General features: G+C 40.1%; 1 protein-coding gene across 3 annotated transcripts in view; it reads right to left on the bottom strand.

The window, feature by feature from the left end:
* The window catches only part of LOC121314057 (dipeptidyl aminopeptidase-like protein 6), a 277,540-nt gene that overhangs the window by 193,661 nt on the left and 59,673 nt on the right, over positions 1–24,206 (bottom strand). The window contains exon 1 of one of the 3 annotated variants that reach the window (XM_041246863.1): positions 5,621–6,478. The exons of the other annotated variants lie outside the window; for them this stretch is intronic. Within the exon in view, the coding sequence (XP_041102797.1) occupies positions 5,621–5,812 (192 nt within the window). The 5' untranslated portion in view covers positions 5,813–6,478. Of the gene's footprint in view, positions 1–5,620; positions 6,479–24,206 lie in introns of those variants that run through there. 3 annotated transcript variants of the gene reach the window in all.

Below are 24,206 nucleotides of genomic sequence, written 5' to 3'. Positions count from 1 at the left end.
GAGAGTGGGAAAATCCACCTCAGAGCTGGTATGGCTTTAGAGATGGTGTGAATGAGAAGAATGTTACACAGCTCATACAGAACCCTATGATGGATCACATCTTCAAAATGTGCTAACTGGAAATAGTCACATTTCAATTTCAGTGAAATGCAGTCGTTATTCAGTCATTATTCAGAGATCAAACACACTTGGGAGGTTCTGCTTTAAAAGGTGCAAAAAATTAACACCTAAATCTTAACTGGCTGCATTTCTATCAGCAACAATGTTATGGTAGAAAAAAACACAGCTATCAAATGCAGGTGCATTCAGCCTCAGTACACACTCATTCATTTTGCTGGTGTTGCTTTGCTTGTAGGTGAATGGGTCCCCCAATTATTTTTAAACATTCCTCCTAGCATGATTTGGCTTGTTGACGTGACACTGAAGATAGGAACTGCCCACCTGACAACCCATTCCAGACGGGTGCCATGCTGAGGTGCTAGGGAGGCAGTACTTCACAATACACCACCTGATGTGCCCTGTGAAGTGCCCCACCCTGTCAATTCCAGACAGGAGCCATGCTGAGGTGCTAGGGAGGCCACACTTTGGTTAATCCCTGGAACCAACATCACCGGTATTGTGTGCTAATGCTCCAGGGAGGCCTCTTTCTTTTAGATTACAGTAACAATCTTGTCTTGTGTGTTTGTATAGCACTTTATTGTGTGTTTGTATAATGCTTTAACATTTAATACAAACATGCAGAAGTGCCATATTGTTTCATGTCACAGCAGGAGCATCACTGTTCAACTGGAATGACAGTCAAGTATGGCTTATTTGAGAAGCTGAGATTAGTAAATCCTTTAATACGCAAATGCAGCTTCAAGAAGCCTCTGTCTTTATTATGTGTATCCCCCCCCCCCTCCCTCTCGTCGGTGGAGCCTGTATTGGCAGAAAGAATGTACGCAGCCTGATTATGTAATAAATCATTGCTTCTGCTATCAAACATGCTCTCAACCCAGATTTCAATGAGACATTTTCAAAGACATGCTGTGAGTAACCTTATAAGGATGTGCTACCTTTTTGATGTAAGACATATTCTCTGAATATCATAGTACATGAACATGTATTAATGATATAAATGGACTAATTAATGAAACTGTTGTGTCTGAGGAAAAAAAGCAAACTGCTGTGTCTTATGAAAAAGAGTAAACTGCTGTGTCTTAAGAAAAAGGGCCCCTTGGTTCCTGGCAGGAATACTGAACTGAAGCTGACTAGGGCTAGGAGGGGGGCATCTGGACTGGGTGAGGCTGAAAGGACAGAGAAGAGACTGCAAAACTGCAAACACAAGCGGTTTGGTGCAAGGAAGACATAAAGTATAGATGACTTACTTCATGACTTTTCTGATTTCTGTTTATTATTTGTGTACTTAATAAAATACTACTATTGATTAACCATTCCTTGTGTCTGCGCATTAATGTGTGTTCATAGTAAATCCTCGATCTTTGGAACACGGCAATTAAAATATTGTTAGTAAGAGAACTAACAACTCAGATAAATGTTAAATTATCAATGATTGAATTGTTCCTACATTGCATTCAAGTTTTTTGTATTTTACATATGGTATTTTGTTGTAGTATTTACGCACACTGTCTGTATTGCAGCCCTCTGTCACAATCACAAAGGGAGTACGATGACATTAATAGAGAGAGGGTACTTTCCATTATGAAGATGATTTTAATGGTCAGCTGGACACATGGATGGAGTTTTCTGTTTAGTAGTTTCCTGGAAAACCTGCAGAAACCCAGAACCTAAGAAAAGAACTATGACCCTGATGCCCATGTAGTCCCAGGAATGCTTTAGCAATGAGGCAGGTTGCAGCAAAGCTGCACACTGTATAGACTCTGCCCTTCCTTCATTTCAATACTGAGTCCAGAGGCCTCTCATCCCAGAGGTTTATGCAGCTCCAGCTGGTTCATATTAACTCTCCTGATTTCAAGCTGCAAACTCCTCATCATTAATTTAGGTGAAGTTATTGGATTTTCGGCACGTCAGACAACGATTAGGAGCAAATAAAATATAAATCATAGAGAGCTACTCATCTTACATTCTGAAAAAATCATTCTGTTTGAAGTTTGACGGCATGTCATATATTTCTAATGCTTAGACAAATATCCCATGCAAAGACACAGTTAGTTAGTAAGGAAGTGTAAGGAAGATCAAAGAGTGTTTAGTGCCGAAAACAGCATGGCTACATGTATCTGCATTATTCAGTGAATATAACTTAAACAAATAACATGGTCCAGATAGTACATTTTTATTTGATTGCTGTAGATTCCTTTGTTGTGTACAAGTGTCTGCTAGACTACATCTTGAAATAGAAGTTCAGTTATGCCATTGTCCCCATAGAATCAATGTTAAAGTCAGGTTTCCTAGACTAGGTTCAAGCACACTGTTATAGACAAGATATTTAGACAAGCATGCAGCTATTTGTGAAGGACATACATTGACAGTATTTTGTGTTTTCCATAAATGTTATTTTACAAGCATAAAAGCCTTATTGACCATCATCATTTTGTAAAAGGAGTAATACTTACAAGGAGCAGTGTCAATGTGCTTTTTTTTTTTTTGCACACTATTTATGAGAAATGCATCAAGGATAATATTTTATCCGTATTGTTTACCACAGATTTATAGGAGGTCTTCAATGGCTTTCCTAGTAAAAGCAATGCTTTTTGGAGTGCAAACTTCAGCTAAGTGAGGGAGGGTTGAATTCCAAATTAAGCATCTCAACTAGGAGAGCTGCAATGACATTTGTGCTCCCGCTGGGTTCAGTAGAAAAGTCACGTGACCAGCGAGTCAGAAAAACGGGGCTAATATTGAAGGAAAACAAATAAAACGATTTGCACACCAATTTCTATCATGAAAATGATTGTGAAGTGTCCATGGCAGTGTCATCACGGAAACATAACGACATGAGAAATGTGTATCTCCTGATGCAAGTAAACCTAGCCAATGTTGTTTTATACAGTACTTAAAACTAGAATTAAAGCGCGTTTATATTGCAAGTCGGTGCTTGATAAAGCTACTGTATCAGTTACCAACGGCTGAGGAGCAACGTCTATCAACAAATCTCCAACACACATACGCGTGAATAATTAAAGAGAACACGGGCGTTTTTAACAAGAGCAGACCCTGGAGCAAGCTACATTAAATAAAGATAATGCAAGGAGCACAGAAGTGAACAGCTGTGGCTGTCAGAGTAAGCGCCAGATAGAAGGTTACATTAGCAATGTGTTTAACATTTTTTTATGATTTTGACCTGACCAAACAACAATGAATTTAAATACGTTTTAGCTTTAATAAAGTAGCTAACGCATTGTGAGTGTTTGCTGTTCGCATGCACATTAAAATAAACGACATACGATAAAACGTGAATCATACCATGCCTAAGATACATTATAAACACATGCAATAAACTACTTTTCACTTAGTGACATTTCAATTTCCAATACTACCTGTGCATTTCGTAGCTATACAGATAAATGTCGCCACGTGTCGCTATTTCATTTATAATTCCACTCATGGCGTGTCCTTTTCCTGCACATTCCCTGTAGGGATTTCTTTATTAACAGCCGCATTCATTTATCTTGCTCGTGGCGCGCTCTCGCATGGCATCTGCACTGGGAATACAATCTGGACAATGCTGACTGTGGGTTTTAACAGCTACAGTATTTGCTGGTGTCTATGAGAACGTGTTTAACAACAATATGAAAAGCAAATGAAGAACGTAGACGTCGCAAAATACAAATGTAACTTGCTTTTGTAAAATGTGGAGAGCGGGTTCAGAACCTTGGACAGCAACACGGAGTTTGTTTCAGCACCTTGACAGCAACACGGAGTTTGTTTCTAATCTAAGATGGAAATAGTAGTATTTGCTACTGTTGTGTCGATGCTTATTATTAGACATAAAACAGCTAGAGTATTATTATAATAACATAACACAATAGACAATAATTAATATTATTATTGTTATTTTACTGTTTACTATTATTTTATTAGTATTTATTATAATCATAATAATAATATATAATTAACAAGAACAACAATAGCAATCATAATAATTACAACATTACAACAAAATTGTTTTTGTTGTTTTTCTCAATGATGAATAAAGCGTTCGGTTCCGCGGAGGCGCCACCTGTTTGTTAATATCATTGTAGCACTATTACGTGATAATAAACAGCATTCATGTATTGAACTAGGCTTGTTTAACACGTTTAAAAAAATAAAAAAACTATATATATATATATATATATATATATATATATATATATATATATATATATTATATATATATGATATATATATATTCGCTGTTGTGTATACATGCGTATAGCAGAGTTGTTATTATTATTATTATTATTATTATTATTATTATTATTATTATTATTATTATTATACAATTGTTAATTATGCACTACAATTATACTCCTGTGTTTTTACAAATTGCAATATTGCATTAAAGGCTTTCTGAAGTCTCCTCATGCACAGTCATTTTGGTAAGTCTAAATGCAAAAAAGGGAGAAAATCCTTTCAAGTAAGAAAATATCTGGGACAGAATTTGAAACCTTTATTTTTTTTATCCATATTTTCTGTTTATGTTCGGTTTATCTGTAGTTTCCATGTGCTTGTAACGTCTGGTCAACGGGGTATCTACGACATGCTTGCTGAATAGTATCTAGTCCACACAGGGTGATAAGAGCTGTTGTATGAGTAAGAAGCACTCTGAATATGTGGATGAGGCTTACCCTTCATACGCTTCATTGCAGTGACTGTACAGCTTATATGCTTGAGGTGCACACTGGTAACTACTGTATGTCGAGAAAGATATGCATGTGCCTTGCTTTAGCGTTCTGTTTAACTGTGTCATGTAAGTACAGTATGACAACATTTTATACAATATTTGGTCTTTAAAAAGATATGTGTATAAATCCTGTCTATTGCAGCACAATCAAAGAAAAAAAAATGATTAAAACGATGCTGCCTGAAAATCCCATTGGAACAGAACACATGTAATAATGTAGGCAGCAGCAGCGCGGGCATGCCGTCTGTTTGATTTCTAAAGAAGCTCACCAGCAAATAGCTGAGATCAATCGATCCAAGGTGGTTTAACTCGTACATCCATCATGAGAGGTGGACATTACTGTTGATGAGTCACTCGTTACTTAGGCAATAACATCTACTTGAAAAATAAGACGCTTATTGGTAGCAATCGCCTAATGGTAACAAAGTTGATTCCGACATTTTCGTTAAGGAAGAAAATTTTAAAAAGCTTAACTAAATTAAATCCTAACTATATAAGTACGTATAGTATTGCATAGACCCACGCTTCAGTAGTCTACGGAGAAAGGTAAAATGAAATTTACAAACAGCATGAAGCAAAGGCAGATATGTAAAAGACAACCCAGGCAAACAACGATAACAGTGCAAATTGCAATGAGTAAGTGAGAGCCCGGAACCTGTTTAATAAATCATAGCTGTTACGGGTTTAGATTAGATAAACCAAACAGCAGCAATCTACAATGAGCAACTCTCACACAACAAACCCAACACGAGAGCGATAGAATAAGTGTCTGCTTACATCCTCGTCTTCACATTCCCTCCTGCTCTGATATTGCAAACGGGGTCGGTTATCTTGCAAGGGGCGTGGGGTCTTTCCAGCATTGTCCTCCTCGGCGATCTGACCACCAAGAAGGTGACTGGCTTCGGGTGGAAAAGGAAAAGATCGAGAGGTGTTGATCTTCCCTGTAAATCTCTGATACAGTGAAGCCATATGTCAAGCCAAAACACTACAGCGTGCTACAACAAAAGAACAGTCAAGTTTGTCATCAGACGGCTTGTATTTCTTTACAGTCTCCGTTCAGCACTTCGCAAAGCCAACGGAGAAGGATGTCAAAAGCAATCTGCCAGAAATTTCGATTAAGTGGATCGCCATTTATTTAGAAGAAACATAAAAATATATAATAATAACGCTTAAAATCACTCCACAGGACGCGGTCCCAGATCAATTTGTTGGAGGTCGCATACCAACACAGAAAGCACAGTCCAAGAGTGTCTATTAGTTAAAGACTCTTCTGCATTCAGAGCACGTTGTTTTTCTCCTTTAATCCGTTTGGGGGGTATAGGGGGTCCTGTCGTCCATGCAATATAACGCCAGTCTGTTTACTTCCCTTTCCACAAAACTTACAGAGACGCAGACACCTGATTATGGGGGAAAAAAACACCTTCAAAGAGAAGAGTAGCCGGAACTGACGAGGGAGAAGGACGCAAAACAATCGTGGTACCCTGACGAGGTTCTCTCTGCATAAGAAGTGAGCAGAGTTGCAAGGTGTTCAAAGATTATATTTTCTGGAAATAGGTTGCTTTGTTTTATACATTTCCATTTTAAAAAAATCAGCACAGATATCAAAATAAATATGCAACAGTAAAAGAAGAAGCACTAGTTCTAATAGCTGTAAATGGGATTTACACTGCAAGACCAGCGACTCAGTTCAAGGGATTTGTATTGTTAGTAATATGCTTTTCTCTGCCAAATGACATTGCTGCATTACACCGTGTTCTAGCGCCCCTTTGTGGGCAATAAAAATCTGACAAACTATATATATATAACATACAGTTCACATAGCAAACAGGCTTTAAAATCTTGTTTGCTATGTGAACTGTATGATCATTGAGACATTCACAAATGTCAAGAGTTCATACTCTGTAAACAAAGCTACAAGCATTGTCCATCATTAAAAAAGAAATAGAAAAATAGATCACAGTGGCTTATAGCAGCAGCTCTCACACCAGTCAAACGTATTGTACAATGTGCTGCTCATCTCCCTATTGCATACATGATATTGGAAATATTGAAATGTAATTTAAACAGCCCGGTCCCCTGGGGATCTTATGCGACTGCATAGTTTGCATATAGATAAGACGGTGATGAGTTTGTAAAACAGTTTCATTATAGAGGAGGTGACAGATTAAAACACACTTCATGAGATGTGGGTTTTGTTGCATAACAACAATGGTATAATCCTATTCCATCCCTGCCCCGAAAGCCTGACAATGGCTTTTTCTTTTCAGAAATGAGTTAGCTCCCTACCTTATATAACTCAACTTTTTTTTTTTTTTTTTTTTATTATAGTTAGTATTATACGATTCATAATTGATACCCTATAACAGCCCAAGACAGTTACTGAACCAAGCCAGAATTTGGACTGTAACCTTTGTGCTAAATGTTCTATACAAGCTGCACTGCTTGGATCCAATGGCCCGGGAACCTGTAGATCTTTGCTTTGCATTGCCTCATAGTAACACCCCTAATCAAGTTCACTTAATGAGGTTTGGACCTGGCTAAACGATGGCTATCTCACAAGATCCAAACTGCTTTGGAATGCTCTTCTCAGTTTCTTATCACTTGATAATAAGCCATGACGTTAAAAGGATAGGCGCAATTAAGACCCAAGCTGAATAAAAGGTACCAGCAGTATACGATAAAACAAATTATTTGTAGCCTTGACAAAGTTCAGGAGCTAATCAGTGTACCAGTTGCACTTTCACCCCAGGGTCTGGGTTGCCCTTGTGTCTGTGTTCATCTTCTGGACTAGAATAGATCATTGAACATTTTTTATCCAGATATCAGTCCAATGCAATCCTATTAACTGAAATTCATGTTAATTTGCAGCCATTTCTTTAAGGTGTCGCTCTATAATTTAGTAAAGAATTGGATGGGTTTTTTTCTTCAGTTTTTACAATCCTGGAATCCCCCTTTTATGTCTTTCTGGTTTATATTAGCACTAGCTAACAGTACAGTATATGTTTTCAATTAAAAGACTAAACTAACAGTAAACTGAATAGTAGATAACAGTGAATATACAACCTTCTTCCCTGAACCTGCATAATTAGCTCCCATTTATAATAAGGCATTGTGACAGAGATCAAATGATTCTTGGTGTTAGATATCCCTCCTGACCTGCGAGGCAGTTGCACAAAGGGGACAGAATACCCTGGACTAAATGGCACGACCCAGAGTTTATTCCCATAGTAAGATGGAAGTTGGCCATCTAGAAAGGGGGCAAAGCTACGGTATACGATCTCAATGACCTGGACAGGAAACAACGTGGCATCCGCGGATTGGCGGCGCAGATGCACTAGTTGACCAAGGGGTCATGGGTGACGTTATAACAAGGGGACGTAGTGATGTGATCTGTTCCTTTGTGAATGGTTACTGTTGTTTTGCCATCAGGCCATTGGATTTAAAAAACCATTAAACAACATTGCACCTGGATTATAATTGTCTGTCTGTTTATTGATCACCTGCACACTGCTAACCACTTTGCCACAGGCATGTATTTATTTAACATGTTTTTACCAGGAAAACCTCATTGAAATGTCACATCAGGAGTCCTGGGAGACAGGCAGGTGGGAGCACACAGATACAATGCATGCAATCTCATGTTACAAAAGCACCAGGCAATTACAAATGTGTAGCAGAAAAAACAACCCCAGAGTCAGCAGTATATAAATCAACATCACAGCTGTGGCAATTTACATGCAAACAGTAAGAAGAAGGAACACTATCTCTTACTACAATGACTGGGATACTTTGAAAAGGAGCCCCATCACTGTCCAAACTACTTTTTTGCACCATTATATGAATGTAGCTAAGAAATCATTGAACCATTCCCTAGGACAGTGAAGGCAGCCAGCTGTAAATGCAATTCCTGGACAGTTATGGTAGATTTCCTTCCTCCATGACACGCAAGTGGAATATAAAACATGAATATAGTATCTATCAGCTGTCTTTAATAAGCAAATGTATTTAATATATGTTGATCTGTTACTGTCATCAAACACAATTTTTTGACGTTTGATGACAGTAATAGACCAAGATAAGATCCAAGATAATTACTTTCTTGGTACAATTTTTATTATTTCAACAATATTAGCACAATATATCCACCAACCTACAGGCTCGCATTTGCAGTTGACCAGACAAAACTGTTTAATATTTTCAAAAAATTGAAAAAAAAAAATGAAAAGAGAAGCTGGTGCTGTGTAGGAATTCTGTAATAGTTTACATATAAAACAACAATGCTTTATTTTCTACAACAATAGAACTGAAGACCTGAGTGTAGGCTCAGGAATGTGGAGGGGCTGTGCGTGTAGAAGGGGAGGAGGGGGGGGGGGGGGGGGTGAATCTTACTGATAAGAGAGTCACAATAATGTATGTGCTGTTTGGCTCTGTTACTAGGTAGAATAAGCCACAGTACACAGGAAGTACAGCGAGGAGTGGTCATGAATGAGGTCACTACAAGGGTGTGTGTGGACAGTGATGAAAGTGCAAGGAGAGCTTTGCTAGGGGCTCAGATTGATCTCGCTGTAGCCCAGAGTACATGACTCTGTCCATTTACAGTTATTCTTTTCTGAGCTATAAAAATAAACATATATTTGACTCTAATCATATTATTTATCAGTTTTATATTTCCTTATAGCTGATTAATTTTATATTAAAGATAATGGTTTGCAAAACCTGTGTAGACCCAGCACAACTGCAAATATCAACCTGTACGTTGGTGGATATGCTGTGCTAGTGTTCTTGAAATAACACAAATTGTACCAAGAAACTAATTATCTTGGATGCTGCTCACTATGTCCGATATACAATGGAATAAATTGTAATTACTGTCTGCTGCAGCTGTCCTAATATCAGCTCAAAATAGCCAAACAAACAGCTGTGATAAAGATAGCTGTCTTTTTCTTATGTTATGCAATGTTAGCGTTAAATAATTACACACAATTAGTTTATGTTGTCATGTTTGCTAAAAGGATAGCTACACCATAATTTAAATGTAATCCCAGTGACAGTCGTCTCAGGTCCCAGTACTACCTCTTTGAATACTAATCCTGAAATAGAGATTGATTGATTTTTTCACTCTGATATTGCTTTCTCAACTGACCCAAGTTCAGTACTCATATTGTATGACATGCTTGTGTTTTAATTACATGGGCATCAGTCAGTACAGAGTGAACACAAAATGGGGTTATTTTTGTTACAGCAGATACACAGAAATGGTTGAAAAGAGAAGCTGGAGGTGATCATTTTATACTGGTTTGCAAAACCAAAGTGTAGACCCCATAAAACTGCAAATCGGAACCTGTAGGTTGGTGCTTATAGTGGAAATAACACAGGGTTAAAATATATGTATTTTAAACACATTTTATTGATTGGTTTAATTGAAGAGCAGGGTGTAATTGCATGTGCATGGTTTATCAGTAGTTATGGCTGTGCTTACAACAAAAATAGAGGTACTATGACATGCTAGGATTACAGCACTACTATTGCTGAAAAAAAAAACCCTGTCTATTTTATTATGACATGGTGTGACAAAATGATTCTTGGTGACACAACTTGTGAGGGCGCTATGTAAAGGGAACAGAGTGCCCTGGACAATTCATTCCCAGGGTTAGGTGGAAGTTGGTCATCCAGAAAGGGGGCGGAGCTCCAGTACACTAAATCATCGACCCGGAAGGGAAACGATGTGGCAGCCGCAGATTGGAGGCACTGTTGCACTCGTTTACCAAGGGGTCATGATAGACAATACAAAAGGGGACGGAGTGAGGCGATCTGTTCCTTTGTAATGGTTAAACAAAGACAAACCTGTGCTGTTATTGTGAGGGTTTTGTTTGTTTCTATGTTCTGTCTGAAAATACTGTTTGTTATTATTTAGACAGCTGAAATACAATTCGGAGCTTTCGCTAAAGGCCAGCACTAAACCCGAACAACACTTCACCCTGTTCACACAATAAACTGTATTTGCACTACCAGCACGCACTGTGGACTTGTGTTTGTGCTACACGTGGGTGTAAAAGATCGGGACTATTATTATTTCAGGACCAACCCGCGGATTACAGTAAAGCAATACACGCCGCTGTATTGCTTATCATTGTTATTATTTACTGTGCTTTGTGATATCAGATTTAAAAAAAAAAAAAAAAAAAAAAAACATTGCACCTGCATTATCATTGTCTGTCTGTTTATTGATCACCTATGCACAACTGCACCTCCACACTGGTAACCACGTTGCCACACTTTGGGTTTACAAAAAACGTTAAAGTGCCGCCCTTGTGGGTGTCATTTCAGTTCAGTGAGCAAGGGCTATGCTAAAATTCTGAACGTCATTCCGCACTCCTGAAGCAACCTAGACCCCAGGGAGATGGAAGTGGAAATGTTGTAGGTGAATCCTTGCTATAGTTTCTGTATAACTCTGCAATTAGAACTTGCGGACTCCACATCAACGGAGAGATGGATATACTCCTGTAACCATTGTTTAGATATCCTTACATGTGAGTAACTGTTCCCTTTATTTTGGTATCAAGCACGCCCTTGTCCTGCCTGGGAAATGGGAGGAATCCTTCTTCAAAGTGAACATGGTACATTTTTGGGGTGCATCCTTTTCTACCTTCCGATAGTTGTAGATGAAAAGGAGAACATGAATGATAAGTGTCAATCCTGCAATACTCCAAACTCATTTCACTTGGAACACAAGAGACTGAAAGTTACCAGCAAGTCTGAAATAACAGTTTAATATTGTTAAGGAAGTCCCTGTTATAAATGTAAATATTGTAATAATCTTCCCTTGTGAACAGAAGTACTGCCAATGAAAAACATTATTTATACTATATGGGCAGCAATCAGTTATGGTCCATGTTATTAAAACATTTTAGCACTGAAATTAATTCATAAACTTAGTTTTTTTTGTTTGTTTGTTTTGCATACCAATTATGCAGGTGCAATATGCAAACACATGTTTTTCAATATCATGTACAATAACAAAATATATCTATCTTAATGTTCAAAGTTGCTGAGTTATACAGACAGCTAGGGCAATCAAAAGCAATCAGATTAAGCTAAGCCATTTCATGCAAAATAAATCAAGATAATAGAGAAACAATCATCAAATGCAGTCATTCATAGAGTCACAGTTTAATTATCAAAGAATAATGCTGTATATATTAACCAGCCTGCTTGATGCATATAGAATTTTAGATTAGTTTAGCTGCACTGAAAGGATAAGGGAATATTTTTTTGCTCATTCAGTGTACATCATTTTTGGTTTTATAAATGGACTTTGCTTCTTATTCTGTAAAGAATAGAAGTCCGTAACTGTGAATGGAGAATGTGAAGAGCATCTGAATCATTAATATGTGCACAGGTTGAAACAATGCGGCAGTGAAATGGACGTGTCTACTTTAAAGGAACATAACTGAGAAAATCAAATAATACAGCTGAGTACCAACTATAAGGACACTATTACTGCGTTTACAATTACAAGTCTGACCTGAAATGTCTTAGATTTGTCTCACTCTAAAGTCTGTAGCCTCGCCGTCATGGCAGGGCTGTCTTTAATTTCCCTCTGGGGCACTCTCAAGTGAGAATTGGTGCATCCACTTACTCTTATCAGGGTGCACTGTGCTGGTACCTGACCAGAAAGAGTTAGACACCAATTCAGGGACTGGTACAACAATAGAAACACTGCACCCATGCTTGGGGATAGATCGGAGTTGCCCAAAACCATTCATAATCCTGACAAAGTACCGAAAGTTATTTAAAGGTATCTGGAATGATAAGGAACAACACAGTATGGTCGAATGCAGTACATCTCACTTAGATAGATGCAACACTGTCTCTTTACGTTGTTTTAATATGTACCTTTTTTTTTTTTTTTTGCATCAGGTTTGAAACATACAGTATGTGAATATTTTAAAAAATTCTAAGTTTGATACATACAAGGATATAAGAAAGCTTTGCTTGCCTGTTTTTTCCTCCTAGTTTTTACTGATTGACCAGTGCAGGCTGTTTTAGGACAGTGCCCATCTCAAACTCTTCAAAACCACAAAATTGTGAAGCTGACCACTTCAAAATTGTACTGTGAGGCTGGACAATTTCAAAACCACAGCATTGTGAGACTGGACAATTTCAAAATCACAACATTGTGAGGCTGGACAATTTTTGGGCATTTATCAAAATCGGGCTCATACAGAAATATTTCAAGTTTTCCTAGATAACAAACACAACAGACAGTACCAAAAATATGTCATATATTTAATCATTTGAATAAAAGTAATAGAGAATATATACAACCCTTTCCATTTCAGGACCACAGCCATTTGCATGAATGATAAATGCCATGACCAGTCAATTTATTAAACTGCTCTTTCAATATAATAAAGTATGGAAGAAAATATTATGTCACGGGTTGAATAATTTATATAGTGCAGTTATGTCCAGATAACTCTGTTCAAAATCCATAATCCATAACAAATCTCACTGTTGATTGCTTTTGTATACACACACAGTTCGAATGCCTTATTTGGAATGCCTTGTCCTTCATGGGCTTTTTCGACAATTATTAAGCACCCTGGCTTGAACCAGGTCCCTTGTTCTACTTTTAAACACACACAAGTCCCACACAAGACACATACTCTCTATCCAGGGATCAGTGCTGTTGCGTCGCTCCGATGCAGTGGTCCCGTCTTGCAGTGGTTGGAGTCTGCAGTGTTGCTTCGAGGTAGTACCACACTCCGCTGTGGCGCTTTATTAACAAGTGCTGTATCCGTCCCTGTAAAACTGTATTTTATTTCTATTCCTCTGTTTCACCACTGGTCAGTGTAACAGACTCGGGCAGAGTGCAGCATTCCGCTCTCGTCTTGTATTTGTCGTACTTCTAGCTTGTGTACCTAATCTCTCCTCGCTATCTGAATCCAGCATCTGAGTTTAAAGCTGCCGCTGTTACCCGTCATGCACTGCGGGGTTTCCCCATTGCTGCTGGGAAATGTAGTCCCTGGCTGGCCTGTGCGTTTTGCTGCTGTCCTGTCTGAGTCCTCCTGACTACACAAAGGACCACAAGCTGTGTTTTCTTCGGGGTTGCTCCCTGTACTGCTGCTTCTAACCCCTTTGAAACTATTTTTATATGACAACATATACAGCATTAACAAAAGCTGGAAAGTGGGTCTCAGGAAAGGTAAGTCAAGGTTAAAGAGAAGTTAATCTACATTTTTACATTACAGTACTCCCTGGCTATAAGGCTCTTAGTTATAACGCGCCTCGGATATAACGCTCCGACAGCATGTCTCCCAATTCCCTATACTAGTGATTCATGCAATATTTCTACAGTAAATACAGCACTGGTGTTGTTCAAACTGTAAACAACTTCTCAGTCTAACTTCCGTTTCTGTCTCTCCCTTTTGATGTAGTATCGGAACTGAAGAAAAGCTGCGCTGGCACTTTATAACACAGACATCTTATTCAGCATTCGTGTTATAATGAAATAAATATTAGGCCTATTACGTGGTTATCTTTCCTAATGTATTACCTTTTTGCTGCGATAGTAGCTGGGGTCTTCTCCAGGAGATGAGACCCTTCAGCTTACCTTCAGCCCCGGTCCGGCAGCAGAACCTGGGCAGAGTCCATTCTCTCTTCCCCTCGGCCGACCCGCTCTCCTTTTCGCACTTTGTGTCGCTTCGAAATGAACTCCCGACCGCCATCTAGCCAGGCTATTTCTAGTTTAAAAACTACTAATTAAAATGATGCACAAGTGGGAATGTTACCTTTTTTTGTAAAAAATATAGCATTGATTGTATGGTGCTTTTATGCATGGTAACCACGTTAATAAGGAGGGAGCACTGTATTATATTTCTTAAATGTGGTGCTTTTGCAAATGTCCACTAGTCATGTGTTTTAAGACCCTTCACATCATCTGAAAATGCATGTGTAAACACAACCATGTAATGCAGTGATACTTATATAAGGTACTTTGCAAACTTTTGAAATGACTTGCCTTGGTCAGTGAAATATATATTATATTATATTATATATATTTATATATATATATATATATATATATATATATATTATATATATATATATATATATATATATATATATACACACACACACACACACACACACACACACATATCACTCTTACCGGGTTACCGGGTTCTATTAAATTATCCTAACAGTTGCAGATCTTGTTTCAAGACTAATAATATGAATTTTAATGTACTGCAAGGAATCCTACACAAGTGCAGGCTGTTTATTTATAGTTTGGAATCACTAGTACAGGATTTATTAAACTTTAGAAAAAAGTGGACAAAACTTTGCAATAGAGCAAAAGCTTAGTAAATCTTCCCATAATGTCAAATAAACGATGACAGCCATAATGAATACCAGAGCATAAACTGCCTTTCCTAATGTATTACCCTTTTAAAAGGAGCAGGGTTTGTAGATTCCAGTTAATAGTCTCTAACCTTGCAAAAGCCATATATCCTAAGAACAAACTGCATAGCTCTTTACAGCATGACACTGAAGAGCACACCATACTGCATGATGCGGTACGCTTATTATCTGATGTGACATTTCACTAGCATAATGAAAACTTCCAGAATTAAAAGCTTTTATGTACAATATCTCCCCCATGCAAAAGAACATTTAAAAGACTTGAACATGATGGTGGCCTTCTGCTTTTCTTAAGATTTAAATGATGTACTGGTTATGCATTTTTTTTTTTTTTTTTTTTTTTTTGGTTCTGCAGGAAGTTTAGATCCCTTTCAATGAAATCCATTTTCAAAAATAGGCTTTTCATTCACAGCAAAACATAGCATATGGAAACCCTTAGCTATACAACTGACTGCAAATCATTTAAAAGATTATCCTCACTTGTGTGAGCAGAGTAAAGTTCTCTCATCATATTTTTATTCTGAGCTGCAATACCACAATATTCCTTAATATTTTATATTGCAATGGTATTTTTTTTTTTAAAGGGGTAAAACATTTATATGTAACTTGAAATACACAGAGCTAACAAAATAATTCCAGCAAATCGTATCTAATTCACTATTTCATTTTTTGAAAGATATACACATTATGTTAAGCGTATATTTTATGTTAATTGGTATTTTTTATAGCATTTGTAAACAGTAAATCTGGTAAAGGTCTTTTGCAGTTTTACATTTTTATTAAAAAAACTTAAACTCACAGTAGCTTCATACATTGGCTCAACTTTAAATATCACAACCATTGCTTAGTCGCCAATTATGTTTTGCATTTTCGCACGTCCCCAATTTGGTTATGCACAATCGTAGAGTTATACTGAATTGAAGAATCGGAGGATAGATCGTACCTATTGTATTATTATGTTATGGTTTATTATGAAGGCTGGTATTGCTTTGAGGCAAATACCCTGGAAATACTGTATCAATTGTATATAACACTGACGTGGTCGTTTCACCCAGCAGTGAAGAGACACGGGACGCTTGAGTTTCAATTTTATATACAGTCCCAATGTTCTTTAAAAAAACAAACATCAGAGGAACTCTGAGAAAATGATCTGGGATAAAAAGAAATGGATGGATCACATGGGACTACATTTCATCAATGCCGTTAAAAATTCCAAAACCACCTGAGTCTCTACTGATTCTATATCATCAATTACTGACCGGAAACTGAAATTAACGCACCCTTTCATGCAGGCAGGTCTACAAAGGATAGAAATGACAAATCGTGAGGTGTTCTAATACATGTGCACTGTACTGTAAGAGCTGCTCTGCAATACTGAAGTACCCCCCGTGCACATTCCACACTACTGTAAGAGCTGCTCTGCAATACTGAAGTACCCCCCCGTGCACATTCCACACTACTGTAAGAGCTGCTCTGCAATACTGAAGTACCCCCCCGTGCACATTCCACACTACTGTAAGAGCTGCTCTGTGATACTGAAGTACCCCCCGTGCACACTCCACACTACTGTAAGAGCTGCTCTGTGATACTGAAGTACCCTCCGTGCACACTCCACACTACTGTAAGAGCTGCTCTGCAATACTGAAGTACCCCCCCGTGCACATTCCACACTACTGTAAGAGCTGCTCTGCAATACTGAAGTACCCCCCGTGCACATTCCACACTACTGTAAGAGCTGCTCTGTGATACTGAAGTACCCCCCGTGCACACTCCACACTACTGTAAGAGCTGCTCTGCAATACTGAAGTACCCCCGTGCACACTCCACACTACTGTAAGAGCTGCTCTGCAATACTGAAGTACCCCCGTGCACACTCCACACTACTGTAAGAGCTGCTCTGCAATACTGAAGTACCCCTCATGCACACTCCACACTACTGTAAGAGCTGCTCTGCAATACTGAAGTACCCTCGTGCACACTCCACACTACTGTAAGAGCTGCTCTGCAATACTGAAGTACCCTCCGTGCACACTCCACACTACTGTAAGAGCTGCTCTGCAATACTGAAGTACCCCAGTGCACACTCCACACTACTGTAAGAGCTGCTCTGCAATACTGAAGTACCCTCGTGCACACTCCACACTACTGTAAGAGCTGCTCTGCAATACTGAAGTACCCCCCGTGCACACTCCACACTACTGTAAGAGCTGCTCTGCAATACTGAAGTACCCCCCGTGCACACTCCACACTACTGTAAGAGCTGCTCTGCAATACTGAAGTACCCTCCGTGCACACTCCACACTACTGTAAGAGCTGCTCTGCAATACTGAAGTACCCTCCGTGCACACTCCACACTACTGTAAGAGCTGCTCTGCAATACTGAAGTACCCTCCGTGCACACTCCACACTACTGTAAGAGCTGCTCTGCAATACTGAAGTACCCTCCGTGCACACTCCACACTACTGTAAGAGCTGCTCTGCAATACTGAAGTACCCTTGTGCACACTCCACACTACTGTAAGAGCTGCTCTGCAATACTGAAGTACCCTTGTGCACACTCCACACTACTGTAAGAGCTGCTCTGCAATACTGAAGTACCCTTGTGCACACTCCACACTACTGTAAGAGCTGCTCTGCAATACTGAAGTACCCCCCGTGCACACTCCACACTACTGTAAGAGCTGCTCTGCAATACTGAAGTACCCTCGTACACACTCCACACTACTGTAAGAACTGCTCTGCAATACTGAAGTACCCTCGTACACACTCCACACTACTATTACTTTTTTTTTAAATTTTGTAAGCACCAGGTAATATGATTTTCTTAAAACCCCAAACTTAATATAAAAAGAGAAACCACTTACAAAAACAGAAAATAAAGCCCCAAATCAGCAATCATTTATAATTGGCTGTTATGAAAGCAATGAAGTGGCATTGCCAGATAGAAACCATACACTTACCATTCTGGAGGGGATGGTGGTAATCACCTTCTGATGGGTGGCAATTAGAACCGACATGAGGGCAACTAGAATGCAATTCTACAACAAGTTCAGTAGAGTCCTCTGAAGTCCACTTCATGAGAACTATTGTTCTGCTTGAAAGCCTACAAGTTCATTTCCACACAGCTCCTTCTTGAACTAATCAAACAGCCACAAACATCCTGCCTTTAGGATAGTGCAATAAGACCAAGGAGCGACTCTTTCTATGTCTCATCTTTCCTTTCTATCTAACCCTTATATCATATGAATGAAGCAGGTTGAGCACCTCCATTACATTAGAGCTAGGCTTAAACGCACATTAAATACACATCACAGAACAATACATCTGAGAGTGTGCAGGGTGCTGGGATCGCTTGCCCTTCATTTGAAGTTCAGTATGGTGAGGTGTTAAAGGTTTGTTGTTGTTGTTGTCACAGGCTGCAATGGATCGATTCAATCAGTTCTCCTGTTAGCTTGTGATAAAGCACCAGCAATATTTATGCTGTATGCCCAGCACATCATAAATTACATTAGCACCCAAGAAGATAGATTCCTGGCGCAATCTGCAATGGGGTTTATTTATGTTGCAGGCACAAGGATTGTCTTTAAAGACAGATTTTTATTTTACCTCAAGCTGTGACATTTTTCAATGTATTATTATTATAACAGTAGGTGCCCCTTTAAAAGTTTCCAAAACCAATTTAAAAGAACATTTTAGCAATACCATCATAAATACTTAGTTCCCTTTGTATAAGCCATTGCACAGGGATCCATCATGCTAATATATATGAGATAACTACATTTAAATGGATTACACACAAGTGAAGACTGTGCATTTGTAAAAAGTATGCTGTATTTTAAATATGTATCAAATCTCTAAATCATTCAATAATAAATGTGTCACATCTGTGCTAATTGTATTCCCAAGCTGGCAATATTTATTTAGCCCTTTTTTAGATATTGCAATTTGATTGAGGTATTGTATGTGCGATAAACAGGTCTCCTGCTCTTTGAATGTCTGTATGCCCAAAGAATCAGAAAATAAAACACAATTTATTTCAAGTAAGCATTTTAAAACTGTGTTTTTCTATGAGTTAAAAGCTTTCAAAAATGATAAGCGACACGTTCAAAAACAAAATTGTAAAAAAAATTAAAACATATTTGCTTTTTTCATGTAAATACATGCACATTTAAAGGTTGCTGTTTTTAAACCCTTAAAGTATGGGCATTTCATACAATATATATATATATATATAGCTATATATATATATATATATATATATATATATATATTATATATATATATTATATATATATATTTATTTTTTTTTTATGGAGGAAAGCTGCTATATACCAAACACAAAACGAAAGACCAGGTTGCGACAGGGCCGGATTAACGCGCAGGCGTTACAGATACGGAGTTGCGCGCAGATTGGAAGAACTTCACACATTGATATTTCAACCAAGGTAGTGTATCTCACTTGCATTCACACAAAATCAAAGTGGTCGACCCCGAACAGTTACTGTCTCACTCACCTTCGCGCGGTGACACGAGTACATTCTAGCCAGCTCAGCCAGTTTGATTTTGCTTGAATACAGCAAACAAGGTCTCTTTCAGGGGCAGCAATGCATAAACACGAGAAACAGGAAGAAGAAGAATTCAAGTGGCAAAGAGGGGCATTAGAAATAGTTTTACAAATCGTTGCTGAAGCCCCAAACCGCCGAAAACATCCCCATCCCTGGAGAAAGAGAATTTCCTTTAACAAAGCGTGTCAATGGGCTGTCTGCTGTCTGTTTTCTGTCATGTATCGCTACACAGCCCTTCAAGACTCTGATTTAATCATATAAATCTGATTACCAATTTAGATAACCAATCGTTACTCACCTCACTTTTCTTTCTCTGCAGAATTCAATTCTCAAATAGTGACTGCATTCTCTTCCTGGACAATCTGCCAATCATATGCTGCCGCCACAGCAAGCTCCAGCTCACCGGGCCATACAGGTTTATAGAGCTATTATCCTCTCTGCGTGTACTGCAGAAACTACTTCCTCTACCCCTCCTCCCCCACTACCACTGCAGCAGCTCCCTCCCGTACCCCCTCCTCCCCCACTGCCACTGCAGCAGCTCGCTCCCGTACCACCTCCTCCCCCACTGCCACTGCAGCAGCTCCCTCCTCTACCCCTCCTCCCCCACTGCCACTGCAGCAGCTGCCTCCCGTACCTCCTCCTCCCCCACTGCCACTGCAGCAGCTCCCTCCCGTACCTCCTCCTCCCCCACTGCCACTGCAGAAGCTCCATCCTCTACCCCTCCTCCCCCACTGCCACTGCAGCAGCTCCAGCTCCTCCCGTATCCCCTCCTCCCCCACTGCCACTGCAGCAGCTCCCTCCCGTACCCCCTCCTCCCCCACTGCCACTGCAGCAGCTCCCTCCCGTACCCCCTCCTCCCCCACTGCCACTGCAGCAGCTCCCTCCTCTACCCCTCCTCCCCCACTGCCACTGCAGAAGCTCCATCCCGTACCCCCTCCTCCCCCACTGCCACTGCAGAAGCTCCATCCTCTACCCCTCCTCCCCCACTGCCACTGCAGCAGCTCCCTCCCACTGCAGCAGTACCCCTCCTCCCCCCACTGCCACTGCAGAAGCTCCCTCCTCTACCCCTCCTCCCCCACTGCCACTGCAGCAGCTCCCTCCCGTGCCCCCTCCTCCCCCACTGCCACTGCAGCAGCTCCCTCCCGTGCCCCCTCCTCCCCCACTGCCACTGCAGCAGCTCCCTCCCGTACCTCCTCCTCCCCCACTGCCACTGCAGCAGCTCCCTCCTCTACCCCTCCTCCCCCACTGCCACTGCAGCAGCTCCCTCCCGTACCTGCAGCTCCCTGATGTGGGGTTCCTCCCCCACTCTGCCCTCAGCAACTCCTCCCACTAAGAGGGGGTGACCCTCACTCCCCCACCCTCCTCCCCCACTGCCACTGCAGCAGCTCCCTCCCGTGCCCCCTCCTCCCCCACTGCCACTGCAGCAGCTCCCTCCCGTGCCAACCTTCTCCCCCACTACCACTGCAGCAACACCCTTCCGTGCCACCTCCTCCCCCACTACCACTACAGCAACTCCCTCCTCTACCCCTCCTCCCCCACTGCCACTGCAGCAGCTCCCTCCCGTACCCCCTCCTCCCCCACTGCCACTGCAGCAGCTCCTTCCCGTGCTGTGGATTTCTCGATTTACTATGTACTGTCGCAGCCACTGTTTCTTCAGCCACCGACCGCCTTTAGAAACCATGACTCCTCGTTTAGAACCTGTCCCCTTACACGCACTCGCTGAACCCTTACAGACTAGAGCAAAGAAAAGCTACTCATTGAGAAATGCTACTAGCCACGAGTAAGCATTTCCTGACAGCAGCGTCTGTCAATCCCGCAGAACCACTGCAGTCTAGCAAAAGAAAAGCTACTTGACAATCGTAAACAGAAACGGCTCCTTCAAAAGCTGTTTGCTGAGGATAATCAGAAATCCTGTGCTTTGGTAGTGAGAAAATTTGATATTGGTTATCAGCAGTGCTTTGTGTTTACATTATCATCATGACTGCTTTAGTTCTATCTACATTGATTGTGACAGCATGCATTACGACACCTTCTCGTTTTGGCTTTGTGATTCCCTGTGAAATTTGGTAGGGGTTGACTTTCAAGGTTTGACATTAGCAGGTCCGTTGTGCTGTCTGTCTAAATGTTTGTTTACCTCCACCTGTGAGTTGGCTCCAATAATGGCGCCTGTAGGGCCACAAGCATTGAATCATGGGATTGCATGATTGAACCATGGGAGCGTTCGCTGTGATCAGAGTGTGGAGAACAACGTGCAATCCAGAAACGGAATAAATAAATCCTGGTTTACAACTTGTACACGGGTGCTGCAATTCAGGACAAGTTGCAGGGAACCGTGTGCACAGAGACTTTGCATCCAAGAAGCACAGAATACGGCATTGACAGACAACAGTATTTCAAATCCAACCAAAAAGATAGAAGTGACACTATTTGGTTAAGTCTTTATTTTCATATGGACGGTGTTGGTGCTCGGTGGCTGGTAAACAGGGTCACCTTAAGAACACTTTGTTTCAATAAACAGCGGGTCCTGCGCTGTTTCCATTCAAGTGTGTTTGCCTCCTCAGAGAGCTGCATTCCGAGCGCATGCTTACCTGGTGGAACAGTGGTACTGCAGCCGGGATACCTATGGAAAGAAAGGAAGGACAATTATATTTAACAGAGACATTGAATTAAAGAGAATGAACTGTGATAAAAAAAAAAAAAATACTACACTCACCTGTGGAATTAACTGAAGGCTTATTTTTATTATGATCGGGCACAGCCCTATTATGATTAGTCCTCCAGGAAGGTTCACAGCGAGACAAGGGGGACCCCCGGACAAATCTACATAACTCTGTCGTATTCCCATTTTCTCCCTCTAGGTTTCCCTTGGGAGAAATATCGGTTGCTTTCCAGCCTCAGAGACCGATCAGTTCGGTCTCACCTCTGCGAGCCCAGAGGAATCTCCTTTCTCATCTCTAAGTCACAAAGCACAACTCTCCTATTATCATCTCCTGAGGTTTCTTTATTCCCGCAGCCCTCGCTGATGTCCAGTGAATAACTGATGACCATCATACTACTTTTCAGACCTCAGAAGAAAAAGATTTCACAAATTTGAAACTGCTAAGAATATGATTGAAAGCAATGATTCAAACATACCTTTCTTTTTTAATGAAGGGTATGGCCCATCAGTAGATGTATTTCTACTGATTAAAAATCACATCAACAAAAGCCTGGCAAACGCTGAGATTGATCGTCTGTATACAAGGCTCCTTGATAAGGCAGTAACAGATCAGCTCTGCTGATACTTGGAGATGTATACATCACCTCCCACAGATTAAGCTTTTTTATGGCTCTCATTTATGAAAGGGCACTGAATGTAGCTGTAACGTGCACATTAAGCAGTGAGCCTAACATGCATCATAAATCTAAATTGAGTGTCCCATTTAGAAACAGAGAATGCACTCATTTATGTGCACAGTATTTGGCTAATTTACATGCCACTACATGCATTGTGAGCGATAATTTAATGTGCACGATAATGTCTAAGACCTACCCGTGACCACCGTGATATAAAAATCCCCAGCAGTCCAGGCTTTTGGTCAGTGGCTTATTGTGAAGGTGGAGGTGACTAACATTGACTGAAAATGAGCGAGGAGTTCTAAATTGTAATGTTTTATCTAACCACTCAAACCATTGTAACAATGTAATGAACTATAAAATAAACTTGAAGAAATTCACTAATTATGTTTATTTACGCTTAATATAACTTGTTATTTACAGATCATGTTCACTGCTCTACAATGAAGACTTTCATGTAAGTAATGCCTCCATGATGCAGACAGATTTGATCAGAACAATAGGTTTAAACAGTGCGTCTATCAGTGCATAGCCTGGTTTCCAAACTAACTAATTATCACTCACCATAAGGTGCACACTATGATTATTGTCCTTTAGTAAATATGATGTGAATGAAGCTCATCTCATTATTCAGAGCAGGGTGTCTCATTTAAAAACATTACCATACAAATCACACATTCACTCTGATTACCATACTGTGGCACAATAACAAAATCAGTGCGCACCATAATATGCCCACTATTTCGCACAATACTGAATACAATTGCAATAGTAAACACGGAAATCATTACCGTGCACACTAACTGCAATTATGAAACCTTGTACTTCATCTAGACAATGTGGGGAAGCTATAAAAAGGCTAAAAAGATGCTCGGATACATTGTGAAAAGTGTTGAATTTAAATCAAGGGAAGTAATGTTAAAACTGTACAATGCACTAGTAAGACCTCATCTTGAATATTGTGTTCAGTTCTGGTCACCTCGCTATAAAAAAGATATTGCTGCTCTAGAAAGAGTGCAAAGAAGAGCAACCAGAAT

Source organism: Polyodon spathula, chromosome 4, assembly GCF_017654505.1.
Source record: "Polyodon spathula isolate WHYD16114869_AA chromosome 4, ASM1765450v1, whole genome shotgun sequence".
NCBI lineage: Eukaryota > Metazoa > Chordata > Actinopteri > Acipenseriformes > Polyodontidae > Polyodon > Polyodon spathula.
This window is presented reverse-complemented; position numbering and strand designations above follow the sequence as displayed.